The sequence below is a fragment of the Salvelinus namaycush genome, chromosome 6 (assembly GCF_016432855.1).
Source record: "Salvelinus namaycush isolate Seneca chromosome 6, SaNama_1.0, whole genome shotgun sequence".
Lineage (NCBI taxonomy): Eukaryota > Metazoa > Chordata > Actinopteri > Salmoniformes > Salmonidae > Salvelinus > Salvelinus namaycush.
Window position 1 is genome coordinate 37,276,619 of NC_052312.1, and position 12,653 is coordinate 37,289,271.

The window sequence follows — 12,653 nt, forward strand, 5'->3', positions numbered from 1 at the left end:
GGGGGTTCTCCCTGAAGTGTGTGCTGGTTTGCGGACTGCAGAGCGAATCCATTTGGTTGGGTCTGGGATCTGGTCAAAACCCGGTTCTGCTCAAATCGACTCATCAACTACCATTTCACACTAAACTGGATTATGCTATGCAGATATACGCTTGGGGGTGTGGCTACTGTCTGTGTGTTTGTGTGTGTGTGTGTGGGCGTGTCTTTGCGCAGTGTGTGTTTGTTTAATGTTGCATCCGTCCCAGTGGAAATAGCACAACCTTCTGCGTAGGAGCCCCAGGGAGCCTGATAGCTCGTCTGCCCCAGAGTAGGCTGCCCTCCCTGGGTACACAGTCCCTACTGCTCCCCTTTCACCCAGGGAGCCTGATAGCTCGTCTGCCCCAGAGTAGGCTGCCCTCCCTGGGTACACAGTCCCTACTGCTCCCCTTTCCCCCATAGAGCCTGATAGCTCGTCTGCCCCAGAGTAGGCTGCCCTCCCTGGGTACACAGTCCCTACTGCTCCCCTTTCCCCCATAGAGCCTGATAGCTCGTCTGCCCCAGAGTAGGCTGCCCTCCCTGGGTACACAGTCCCTACTGCTCCCCTTTCCCCCATAGAGCCTGATAGCTCGTCTGCCCCAGAGTAGGCTGCCCTCCCTGGGTACACAGTCCCTACTGCTCCCCTTTCCCCCATAGAGCCTGATAGCTCGTCTGCCCCAGAGTAGGCTGCCCTCCCTGGGTACACAGTCCCTACTGCTCCCCTTTCCCCCATAGAGCCTGGAGCTCTGGCTGGCTGCACTTCAAACACTTCACTTCAATTTCACATCACACACACTCAGACCAGCAACCAACTAAATATTTCCAGCCCTTAAAAACTGTTATTTAATCATACCAGGCGAGTCTGTGGCATTGCTTGACTTGGACTGAAATAGGTTCCGGTACTCATTTTGTGCAGGTACTGTTTATATTTCGGCGCAGGAGCTCCACAGTACTTTTTCGCTAATATTCAATAAGAGGAACACGAGCTCAAGCAGTAGAACATTTAAAGTACTGGTACTCAGCTCCGCTGAGCTCCTGTCCAAGTCGAGCATCGGTCTGGGGACCTCTTCTCATTCACAATGCTAGCCAGGCTAAGAGGCAGCACAGCAGGCAGAACAGTTCAAAACAATGACCAGACAAACAGTAGGCTAGTAGACAGTGGAGTTAGAACAGGCCTGGGTGGGAAGTGGAAGCAGAGGAGAGGAAGACTAGAAGCCCAGAGGGGGATAAATACACGACAGGAATCAATGATTTATATATACCCCCAACCAGAACAATTACCAGACAGTCTCGGACCGTCAATGATTCAGTGCTTAAAAAAATATAGACATCAACACATTTAGAAGTCCTATTTCAGGTATTTTTGGTAGCAGATGGAGGGAGCATTTAACTGCTAAATGGTCGATATATTGTTTTGCAGGTTGAGTAGGTTTGCAACACATTTATTCTGTGCTGTGATTTGCAAGGCCACAGGTTGACAGAATGATGCAGTGAGCCTGGCCTCTCCAGTGTTTTAGGAGGCTGTGCTATAAATCACCAAGGATAGGCTAGTCTGTATCACACTCAACACTACGGAGTGTATAAACCCTGTCTGGCCCTGCAGTCCACAGACAAGCCCTATACCCATAGTAGTCCATTAGCACTTCATGTAGATTGGAAAGAGTTGGGCAGTTCTGCTATACACTACAGTAAGCAATATGGTAGTATCTCCACCTTGCCCTCTGATCTGCTATGTGGATTTCTCAGTGTCAGATTTAGTATGGATACTGTAGGTGGCTGGTGGGAAGGTTGTGTAAGAACCAGAGGTGATGTCCTAGATCGTAGTGATTAGGCTGTTGGGTAATGCTGTTGTAGAATGGCTGGCGGGGTCATGACGGGTCCACTGTGAGGTCACTTCCTGTGAGTGACGGCTCGGGGGGGATAGTTTTTAACGTCTCATCTCTTTAAACCAAATCCCTTTATTTGAACACGAATCTCATTGTGACGTTCTCTCTCTCTCTCTCTCTCTCTCTCTCTCTCTCTCTCTCTCTCTCTCTCTCGCTCTCTCTCGCTCGCTCTCGCTCGCTCTCGCTCGCTCTCGCTCGCTCTCGCTCGCTCTCTCTCTCTCGCTCTCTCTCGCTCGCTCTCTCTCGCTCTCTCTCGCTCTCTCTCGCTCTCTCTCGCTCTCTCTCGCTCGCTCTCTCTCGCTCGCTCGCTCTCTCTCGCTCTCTCTCGCTCTCTCTCGCTCTCTCTCGCTCTCTCTCGCTCTCTCTCTCGCTCGCTCTCTCTCGCTCTCTCTCGCTCTCTCTCTCTCTCTCTCTCTCTCTCTCGCTCTCTCTCGCTCTTTCTCGCTCGCTCTCTCTCGCTCGCTCTCTCTCTCTCTCGCTCTCTCTCTCTCGCTCTCTCTCTCTCTCAAATGGGTTTGATAGCCTACATCCTATTACCACCTCTTGGTCATGAATTCCATACCAACTGAAGCCTCTTCTAGAACTGTTCATCTCCAGACAATGACTTTGTTTCTGGCTTTTCTTCTGTTCTGATTTGTGTTCGTTTTATGAAAAAATCCAGTACATCGATGCCAGTGTGTATTGTCCCTCAGGCGAGGTCATACTGTGATTTCCTGTACCGAGACGTTGTTCAGATGTGTGTGACTGTGTGAAACACGCTGAGCAGCTCTGGCCTACATAGAACACAATGCTACAACTAACAAATATTTCTCTCCAGGCAGTGTGTCTGCCTCATCATGTTGTGTTGCAGTGTGTCTGCCTCATCATGTTGTGTTGCAGTGTGTCTGCCTCATCATGTTGTGTTGCAGTGTGTCTGCCTCATCATGTTGTGTTGCAGTGTGTCTGCCTCATCATGTTGTGTTGCAGTGTGTCTGCCTCATCATGTTGTGTTGCAGTGTGTCTGCCTCATCATGTTGTGTTGCAGTGTGTCTGCCTCATCATGTTGTGTTGCAGTGTGTCTGCCTCATCATGTTGTGTTGCAGTGTGTCTCCCTCATCATGTTGTGTTGCAGTGTGTCTGCCTCATCATGTTGTGTTGCAGTGTGTCTGCCTCATCATGTTGTGTTGCAGTGTGTCTGCCTCATCATGTTGTGTTGCAGTGTGTCTGCCTCATCATGTTGTGTTGCAGTGTGTCTGCCTCATCATGTTGTGTTGCAGTGTGTCTGCCTCATCATGTTGTGTTGCAGTGTGTCTGCCTCATCATGTTGTGTTGCAGTGTGTCTGCCTCATCATGTTGTGTTGCAGTGTGTCTCCCTCATCATGTTGTGTTGCAGTGTGTCTCCCTCATCATGTTGTGTTGCAGTGTGTCTCCCTCATCATGTTGTGTTGCAGTGTGTCTGCCTCATCATGTTGTGTTGCAGTGTGTCTGCCTCATCATGTTGTGTTGTGTTGCAGTGTGTGTTGTGTTCTTTTTCAGTTGGGTGTTTAGACAGAGTAGAGAGGGAGAGGGCACAGGCTGGTGTGTGTGTGTGCGCGCGCCCATCTGCACACAAATGTGAAATTGTAATCTGGCTTTAATACCAGCCCGGTTTGGAGGACAAATACTGACCTGAGTTCAGCACTGGCCCGGGGACAGTCAACACAAATCAAATCAAATGTACTTATATAGCCCTTCTTACATCAGCTGATATCTCAAAGTGCTGTACAGAAACCCAGCCTAAAACCCCAAACAGCAAGCAATGCAGGTGTAGAAGCACAGTGGCTAGGAAAAACTCCCTAGAAAGGCCAGAACCTAGGAAGAAACCTAGAGAGGAACCAGGCTATGAGGGGTGGCCAGTCCTCTTCTGGCTGTGCCGGGTGGAGATTATAACAGAACATGACCAAGATGTTCAAATGTTCATAAATGACCAGCATGGTCAAATAATAATAATCACAGTAGTTGTCGAGGGTGCAACAAGTCAGCACCTCAGGAGTAAATGTCAGTTGGCTTTTCATAGCCAATCATTGAGAGTATCTCTACCGCTCCTGCTGTCTCTAGAGAGTTGAAAACAGCAGGTCTGGGACAGGTAGCACGTCCGGTGAACAGGTCAGGGTTCCATAGCCGCAGGCAGAACAGTTGAAACTGGAGCAGCTGCACGGCCAGGTGGACACCCCATATGTAGATTTGTGACATATGGTGTGTGTGTGTCTCTTCCCTTTCTCAGACTCAGTTTCCACCCTGTTCTTGTTTGGAATACTGACTGAGACACCACAGAACTGTTAGTTACCATACTTGAATCTCCCCCATCTCCCAGATTTGATGAGGTGGGCAGGAAGTGGTGTGTACTGTATCTGTGTGTGATAGACTGGACAGACGACATGTCAGCGCTTGCTGTTCCTCATCCCTCAGGCTTGTTGGGGTCATGTAAGGGTAGCCTGTCGGGGCAGCAGATAGCCTAGTGGTTAGAGCGTGCCAGTAACCGAAAGTTTGCTTGATCAAACCACCGAGCTGACAAGGTAAAAATCTTTCGTTCTGCCCCTGAACAAGGCAGTTAACCCACTGTTCCTAGGCCGTCATTGTAAATAAGAATTTGTTCTTATTTAACTGACTTGCCTAGTAAAATAAAAAATAAAAAGGGTCAGCTAATTCTCTGGCCACACTGACTCAATAATATGTGTGTGGGTGTAGGTTCTAACCCAGGCAGAATAGCCTGGTTATGGACTGGTGGGGCCATCTGTGCCCTGGGCCCGAGTGCTACAGGATAGTGTTTGTGACCTAGTTAACTGCCACTGACTGACTGACTGACAGAGAGAGAGAGAGTTGTGTGGGGAATCTGAGGATGGAGGGAGGGAGGGAGAGGTGTGGGGAATCTGAGGATGGAGGGAGGGAGAGGTGTGGGGAATCTGAGAGAGAGACTGTGTATGTGTGAATGAGTAGGGTGTGATGTGTGAACCAGTAGGCTAAAGCTGCTGTTGCCTGTTTTGTTAATCTCATCAGTTACTGTTGGACATGAGAAGGGGCCCTGACTCTGCCCTGTAAAATATAGATGAGGACAAGCTGGCTATGCCTTGTGTGTGTGGTTATGTGTCTGTGTGTGTGTTGGCTTTGTTTGCTGGCTGCCAAGGTAACAGTGTAGTTATATAGTCAGGTTACATACAGACAGTCCAGTTGTACTGAAGGCATATCAGGTTGGTTTATTACGTAATCATCCTCTGTCCCTGTAGTTAACAGTCAAAGCCGTTTCTGCATCAGAGGCTGCGCCTGTAAACCCAGAGGCTACGAACTTCCTTAGCCACTCAGTAGAGCCATCAAAGTCTGCAGAGAGAGGAGACTTAGAGCTCTCTGTTTCATGCATCTTGTGTCCTCTATCCTCCTATCCAGTTATTTTTCTCAAGGCCGGAATGGGTTAGAGGGCGCACAGACTGGGGAATGTGTTAGAGGGCGCACAGACTGGGGAATGGGTTAGAGGGCGCACAGACTGGGGAATGGGTTAGAGGGCGCACAGACTGGGGAATGGGTTAGAGGGCGCACAGACTGGGGAATGGGTTAGAGGGCGCACAGACTGGGGAATGGGTTAGAGGGCGCACAGACTGGGGAATGGGTTAGAGGGCGCACAGACTGGGGAATGGGTTAGAGGGCGCACAGACTGGGGAATGGGTTAGAGGGCGCACAGACTGGGGAATGGGTTAGAGGGCGCACAGACTGGGGAATGGGTTAGAGGGCGCACAGACTGGGGAATGGGTTAGAGGGCGCACAGACTGGGGAATGGGTTAGAGGGCGCACAGACTGGGGAATGGGTTAGAGGGCGCACAGACTGGGGAATGGGTTAGAGGGCGCACAGACTGGGGAATGGGTTAGAGGGCGCACAGACTGGGGAATGGGTTAGAGGGCGCACAGACTGACACACGTGCACACAGGCACACGGCCACGCAAGAATGTGCGCATGCAGGCACACGTGCACAGTCAGTCAGACAGTCAGTCAGTCCTAGAAATTGAGCTTGTGTTTACATTACAAGAGATGAGATTATGATGACAGTGTATTACAGTGTGATAAAACAATTACACCTCAATAAAATGATCAATATCTATCTTACTAACTATACGTTGCTATGAGATTTACCATAAACTTGGCTGAGCTCATACTGTCCTATCATACATGCATGAGTCATTTACTGTAGTGTACATTGAATTGACAACATTCTCTTTGAAGTGACATTCTCAATATATTACGTGTGTGTCTGTGTGTGTGTGTCTCTGTGTGTGTCTAGGCGGAGCGCGGCAGCGATGGTAACAACATCCTCAGCCTCCCGGTACCGATGCGGCGGGGGGGCTCTGAGTCCAACCTGGTGTCTGACGGGGGCGAGGGGGGCGTGGGCCTGGACTTCACTAAGGGCCGTCTGGCCATCGACAGCCTGCAGCAGAAGATACTCAAGGTGAGTGTGTGTGTGTGAGAGGGAGAAAGAGAGAGCAAGAGCACGGGCCCATGTTAGTCTCTGTGTTGACTCGTTGATCTCCCCCAAGGTGACAGAGCAGATCAAGGTGGAACAGACAGCCAGGGACCAGAACGTGGCAGAGTACCTCAAACTGGTCAACAACGCTGACAAGCAGCAGGTGACACGCATACGGCAGGTCAGTCCAATTACATCCCACTGATTTCTCCTTTTATGGTGCTACATAACTGCATCTGCCAAGCGCGCTGAATGTTTACAAACCACTTTTTAAAGAAAATGCCGCAATTATAGCAGTATCTTTTAATTTGACCCTTTGCCTCTGCTGTGGGTCTGCCAGGTGTTTGAGAAGAAGAACCAGAAGTCTGCCCACAGCATCGCCCAGCTGCAGAGGAAGCTGGAGCAGTACCACCGCCGTATGAAGGAGGAGGCCAACGGGGCCAAGCACCCGCCCAGGGATTCCCGGGGGGAGGGGGGCAAGGAGGGCCAAAAGGACGGCAGCCTGCGGGACGTCAGCTCGGCCAGCGCGCGCAACCCGGCAATGGACAAGGTCAAGACCATCGGCCCCGGGGTCTCCCTCTCGCCCCCCTTCTTCTTCAACAAGTCGCGGGAGTTCGCCAACCTCATCCGCAACAAGTTCGGCAGCGCCGACAACATCGCCCACATGAAGAGCTCCATGGAGACGGGGGCGGGGCTCCAGGCGGAAGGCGGAGCCGGGGCCCGGGCGCTGAGCGGCAGCGCCACCACGATTGCCAAGGCCAAGTACCCCAGCGACGATGAATGTTCCACGGGGACCTCTGTGTCGGCAGACTCCAACGGGAACCCGGCGGGGGGGTCGGGGTTGGGGTCAGGGGGTGGGCCGGGGAGGTCGGACTCTCAGGGGAAGCTGGGGGAGGTGCTTGAGGAGGTCAGGGAGATTAGGGAGGCCCAGGCACAGCTGGCCGAGGACATGGAGTCACTGAAAAGCCAGTTCAAGAGTGACTACAGCTTCATCACACAGACGCTGCAGGAAGAGAGATACAGGTTGGTGCAGACACAATGACAAACACACACATATACACACACAGACACAGACCCACACACACACAAATCAATACAGCAAGCAAGCAAGCACAAACACACCCTCATTTCTGGGTATAAAATAACCTAATCTGGGGCCTCCCGAGTGGCGCAGTGGTCTAAGGCGCTGCATCGCAGTGCTAGCTGTGCCACTAGAGATTCTGGGTTCAAGTCCAGGCTCTGTCGCAGCCGGCCGCGACCGGGAGACCCATGGGGCGGCGCACAATTGGCCCAGCGTAGTCCGGGTTAGGGGGGGGGTTTGGCCGGCAGGGATATCGTTGTCTCATCGCGCACTAGCGACTCCTGTGGCAGTCCGGGCGCAGTGCACGTTGACACGGTCGCCAGGTGTATGGTGTTTCCTCCGACACATTGGTGCGGCTGGCTTCCGGGTTGGATGGGCATTGTGTCAAGAAGCAGTGCGGCTTGGTTGGGTTGTATTTCGGAGGACGCATGGCTCTCGACCTTCGCCTCTCCCGAGTCCGTACGGGAATTGCAGCGATGAGACAAGACTGTAACTACTACCAATTGGATACCATGAAATTGGGGAGAAAAAAGGGGTGAAAGAAAGAAAAAAAAGAACCTAATCTTTCAGACACTTCTCCCCATGAGTCTTCCTCCATACAGACGCACCAACAACATCCTCCATACAGACGCACCAACAACATCCTCCATACAGACGCACCAACAACATCCACCAACAACATCCACCAACAACATCCTCCATACAGACGCACCAACAACATCCACCAACAACATCCTCCATGCGGACGCACCAACAACACCAACAACATCCTCCATACAGACGCACCAACAACATCCACCAACAACATCCTCCATACAGACGCACCAACAACATCCACCAACAACATCCTCCATACAGACGCACCAACAACATCCACCAACAACATCCTCCAACAACATCCTCCATACAGACGCACCAACAACATCCACCAACAACATCCACCAACAACATCCTCCATACAGACGCACCAACAACATCCACCAACAACATCCTCCAACAACATCCTCCATACAGACGCACCAACAACATCCTCCATACAGACGCACCAACAACATCCTCCATACAGACGCACCAACAACATCCTCCATACAGATGCACCAACAACATCCACCAACAACATCCTCCAACAACATCCTCCATACAGACGCACCAACAACATCCACCAACAACATCCTCCATACAGACGCACCAACAACATCCACCAACAACATCCTCCAACAACATCCTCCATACAGACGCACCAACAACATCCTCCATACAGACGCACCAACAACATCCACCAACAACATCCTCCATACAGACGCACCAACAACATCCACCAACAACATCCTCCATACAGACGCACCAACAACATCCACCAACAACATCCTCCATACAGACGCACCAACAACATCCACCAACAACATCCTCCATACAGACGCACCAACAACATCCACCAACAACATCCTCCATACAGACGCACCAACAACATCCACCAACAACATCCTCCATACAGACGCACCAACAACATCCACCAACAACATCCTCCATACAGACGCACCAACAACATCCACCAACAACATCCTCCATACAGACGCACCAACAACATCCACCAACAACATCCTCCATACAGACGCACCAACAACATCCACCAACAACATCCTCCATACAGACGCACCAACAACATCCACCAACAACATCCTCCATGCGGACGCACCAACAACATCCACCAACAACATCCTCCATACAGACGCACCAACAACATCCACCAACAACATCCTCCATGCGGACGCACCAACAACATCCTCTATGCGGACGCACCAACAACATCCTCCATACAGACGCACCAACAACATCCTCCATACACACATTGGTGAAGGAAGAGATGGACACACAGGTTTGCTTTGGAATTTAAGCTGTGCATTCAATAATAAGACTCATCATTCTCTCTCTATCCCCCCTCCCTTTCTCCCTCTCCCTAATAGGTTTGAGCGGTTAGAGGACCAGTTAAATGACCTGACAGAGTTGCACCAGCATGAGACCAGTAACCTGAAGCAGGAGCTGGCCAGCATCGAAGAGAAGGTGGCTTACCAGGCCTACGAGAGAGCTAGAGACATCCAGGTATGTACACACACACACACACACATCTACAAACATGCCCTCTGCAAATCTATCTAAGCTGTATATAGTCAGTAACTTTATCTAAGCCTGTGTGTCAAATGTTAACTGAATGCGGGTGTTTTTCTGTGTTTACAGGAGGCTCTGGAGTCATGTCAGACGCGTGTCTCTAAGCTGGAGCTCCAGCAGCAGCAGCAGCAGACGGTACAGGTGGAGAACACAGACGTCAAGGTGCTGCTGGGGAAATGCATCAACATCATGCTGGCCATCGTCACGGTGATCCTGGTGTGCGTTTCCACGGCGGCCAAGTTCACCGCGCCTCTCCTGCGGAGCCGCGTGCACCTGGCACTCACCTGCGTGGGTTTGTCCCTACTGGCGGTCATCTGGAAGAACTGGGAGCACCTGCAGTGTGCCCTGGAACGCATGCTCCTCCCACACTAAGCTAGACTCCTCCCATGTTAAGCTAGGCTCCACCCAGTCTGAGTTTGTCCCCCTCACACTGTGGGTTTGGCACCACCCACACCGAGCTTGGGACTTTGTGACGTTGTCATAGCGATAGATTAAATGGGGCGGTGTTTACAATGTAGCCTTACACCCCACCACCCTCGTGTCTCTCCCCCTCTCTGTCTTTTGGAGTTTGGGCAGAACTCCTTGAGGGAAATCGATGCCAGTGTGCCACTACAGTACAAATGACAGGAAAGCAAGACTGACCAATCAGATGGTGGCTACAGAGGAAGCAGGACCAGTCACATACGGTATTATTGCGGACACTGATCTTTGTGTGGTTGTCAATCTCAATAGGACATTGAACTGCACTATACAGGTGGTAAGCTTATGTATAACCTTTATAGGGGAAACAAGGGGTCCCCCGATTGGTTCCCTGTCTTTTGCGGAGTCGTACTTCCGTCACCTAAATTACACTAACACACTGACAGTATTAAAAACTAATTCTCCCAGAAGACCTCTGGCTCTGATCCATAAACAGTCTCACTCCCACCCCCCAAGCCACGATGATACACATTCATCCACACACACACTGAGAGGAATGTGACTTGTGTGTCTGTGTATGTACAGGGGGTGGGAGTGTTCTCCATGTGAGAGTGCTTTGTCTGTGTGTACCTGTACTGTACTGTCAAGTGATGAAATGTTTTATAATTGGAAAAAAAATACAAAGGACAATGTTTGTTTTTTAAAGTGTAATATTTGTCTGGGTGTCCGTGAAGGGTGGTTCATTTTTTTTTTTTTACAAAGGAATGGTTATGAACTGCAGGACTGCCTCTTGTTTCTGTGTACTGGTATGCGGGTTTGTGGATAAATGGTGTCTTATGTACTTTATATAGTCTATTAACAGATGCAGTGGAACTGCCACGGGTCTAGGCTATAAGGGGTGAATTCACCCCAAGAGTTATGTGTTCTCTCTCCCATAGGAAATACATAGACTGACCCTTTAGCCGTTAACATGCTAACTGTGTGAGTGATATCCTCTGCCAGTCTTTGATGGATCTGGGGGGAGGTAACCTCTGACCTGACACACAAACCTCATTTGTGATTCGTCCTTTAATGTTGATGATAATGTCATTTTTTAGAATTAGAATTTTTTAGGAATTAAGCTCTGTTCAGAGTGGGCTGAACAAAGGAATTGACTTACACTAAATGGTTCAGACAGATTTGAACACATTTTATTTGTTTTCTTTGAAATGTTTCATATTTTTCGCCTTTTTACAATGAAGAGTACATGATCGGTGAATATATTCAATGTACAGGCTACAATGTGGTGGTAACTACAGTACATGTGTATATAGGACTTGCATCCTTGGCACATTAAAGTTATATTCTACTCTATGCTTCATTAATGCCATTCAGACTTGAGGTTCATAGATTGGTATGAATATTAGTTCAGAACTTTACGTTTTAGGGTCCATACCCAGATCGGCTACATAGTTATTTTTAACCCGACACAATAAGCAAGTAAATAGTAAGCTAGCTATGTTACTTCAGCTGCATTGCAAGGCAAGCTTACACATTGTGCAGTCAATGCGTTTGTCTCTACATTAACACATTCCTCTCAAATTGTACATTTGCTTGACTCGTTAAGGCGTCAACCATCTTCGTTGAGCGCCACAAGGCAAGGGTGGCTCGCGTCTTTAAATCTGCGTATTCCTCCAAAGCTCAGCTGTCCTGAGTCTGCACAACTCTGCCAGGACCTAGGATCAAGAGACACTTAAGTGTTTTTTTTTTCTATTTAAAGTTTTATTAAGTTTTCAATCAACCAACCAAACACATTCCACATTCACAGATGTGACTTAAAAAAATTAAAAAAAATAATAATAATACAAAATTGTTTTATATATATATATATATATATATATATATATATATATACATACATACATACATACACACACAAATAATAATTATAACAAAATTTAAATTATAGAACTTGCAGCAGCACTATCAAGGTTCTTATTAGCTATTTCCAGCCTTAGCTGAGATGACGAGCCAATAATTAGTTTTTAGATTTTACAGCACCTTACACAACACGCATCTGCTCATCTCCCTGATTCCCCCATTCACTCTGTCCAATTTGAAATATAGTTGAGTAGTGGAGACCAGAGTCTATCAAACTTGGGCTGTCTCTTGTGGAGGTCATAAGTGAGCTTTTCAAGAGGGAGAAAGTCAACAATCTGGTCAATCCACATTTTAAATGTAGGAGAAGTATTAGAGGCCCACAATAGAAGAATACATTTCTTAGCAAAGTATGTAATGGTCATGAGCAAATTTTCTCTGTCAGGATCAAGAACAAAGTCCTGCTGGGCATTAAGAAGATAGAGACACGGGGTCATATCAAACTGTACATCTAGTATTTTCTGTGCAGCAGTATGTATAGATTGCCAAAATCTGGCAATCTCTCTACAGCTCCAAAATACATGCATATAGGTTCCACTTTCAGAGGTACATCTATTACAGTTAGGAGAAATGTCTGTTTTCATTTTATGGAGTCTCAGGGGAGTGTAATAAAATTTGTACAAAAATTTGTAATTAGATTCTTTCATTTTTACATTAGTAGAGGAGCAGTATACCCTGTCGCAAACCTCCGCCCATAACTCAT

At 48.8% G+C, this 12,653-nt stretch overlaps 1 protein-coding gene across 1 annotated transcript; it reads left to right on the forward strand.

The window, feature by feature from the left end:
- The first annotated feature begins 1,773 nt into the window (after positions 1 to 1,773).
- Positions 1,774 to 11,275, forward strand: LOC120049112 (transmembrane and coiled-coil domain protein 3-like). The gene is made up of 6 exons (XM_038995355.1): positions 1,774 to 1,782; positions 6,187 to 6,351; positions 6,440 to 6,547; positions 6,707 to 7,389; positions 9,412 to 9,547; positions 9,683 to 11,275. The coding sequence occupies exons 1-6, from the start codon at positions 1,774 to 1,776 to the stop codon at positions 9,983 to 9,985; spliced, it is 1,404 nt and encodes a 467-aa protein (XP_038851283.1). The 3' UTR covers positions 9,986 to 11,275.
- The last annotated feature ends 1,378 nt before the right edge of the window (positions 11,276 to 12,653 follow it).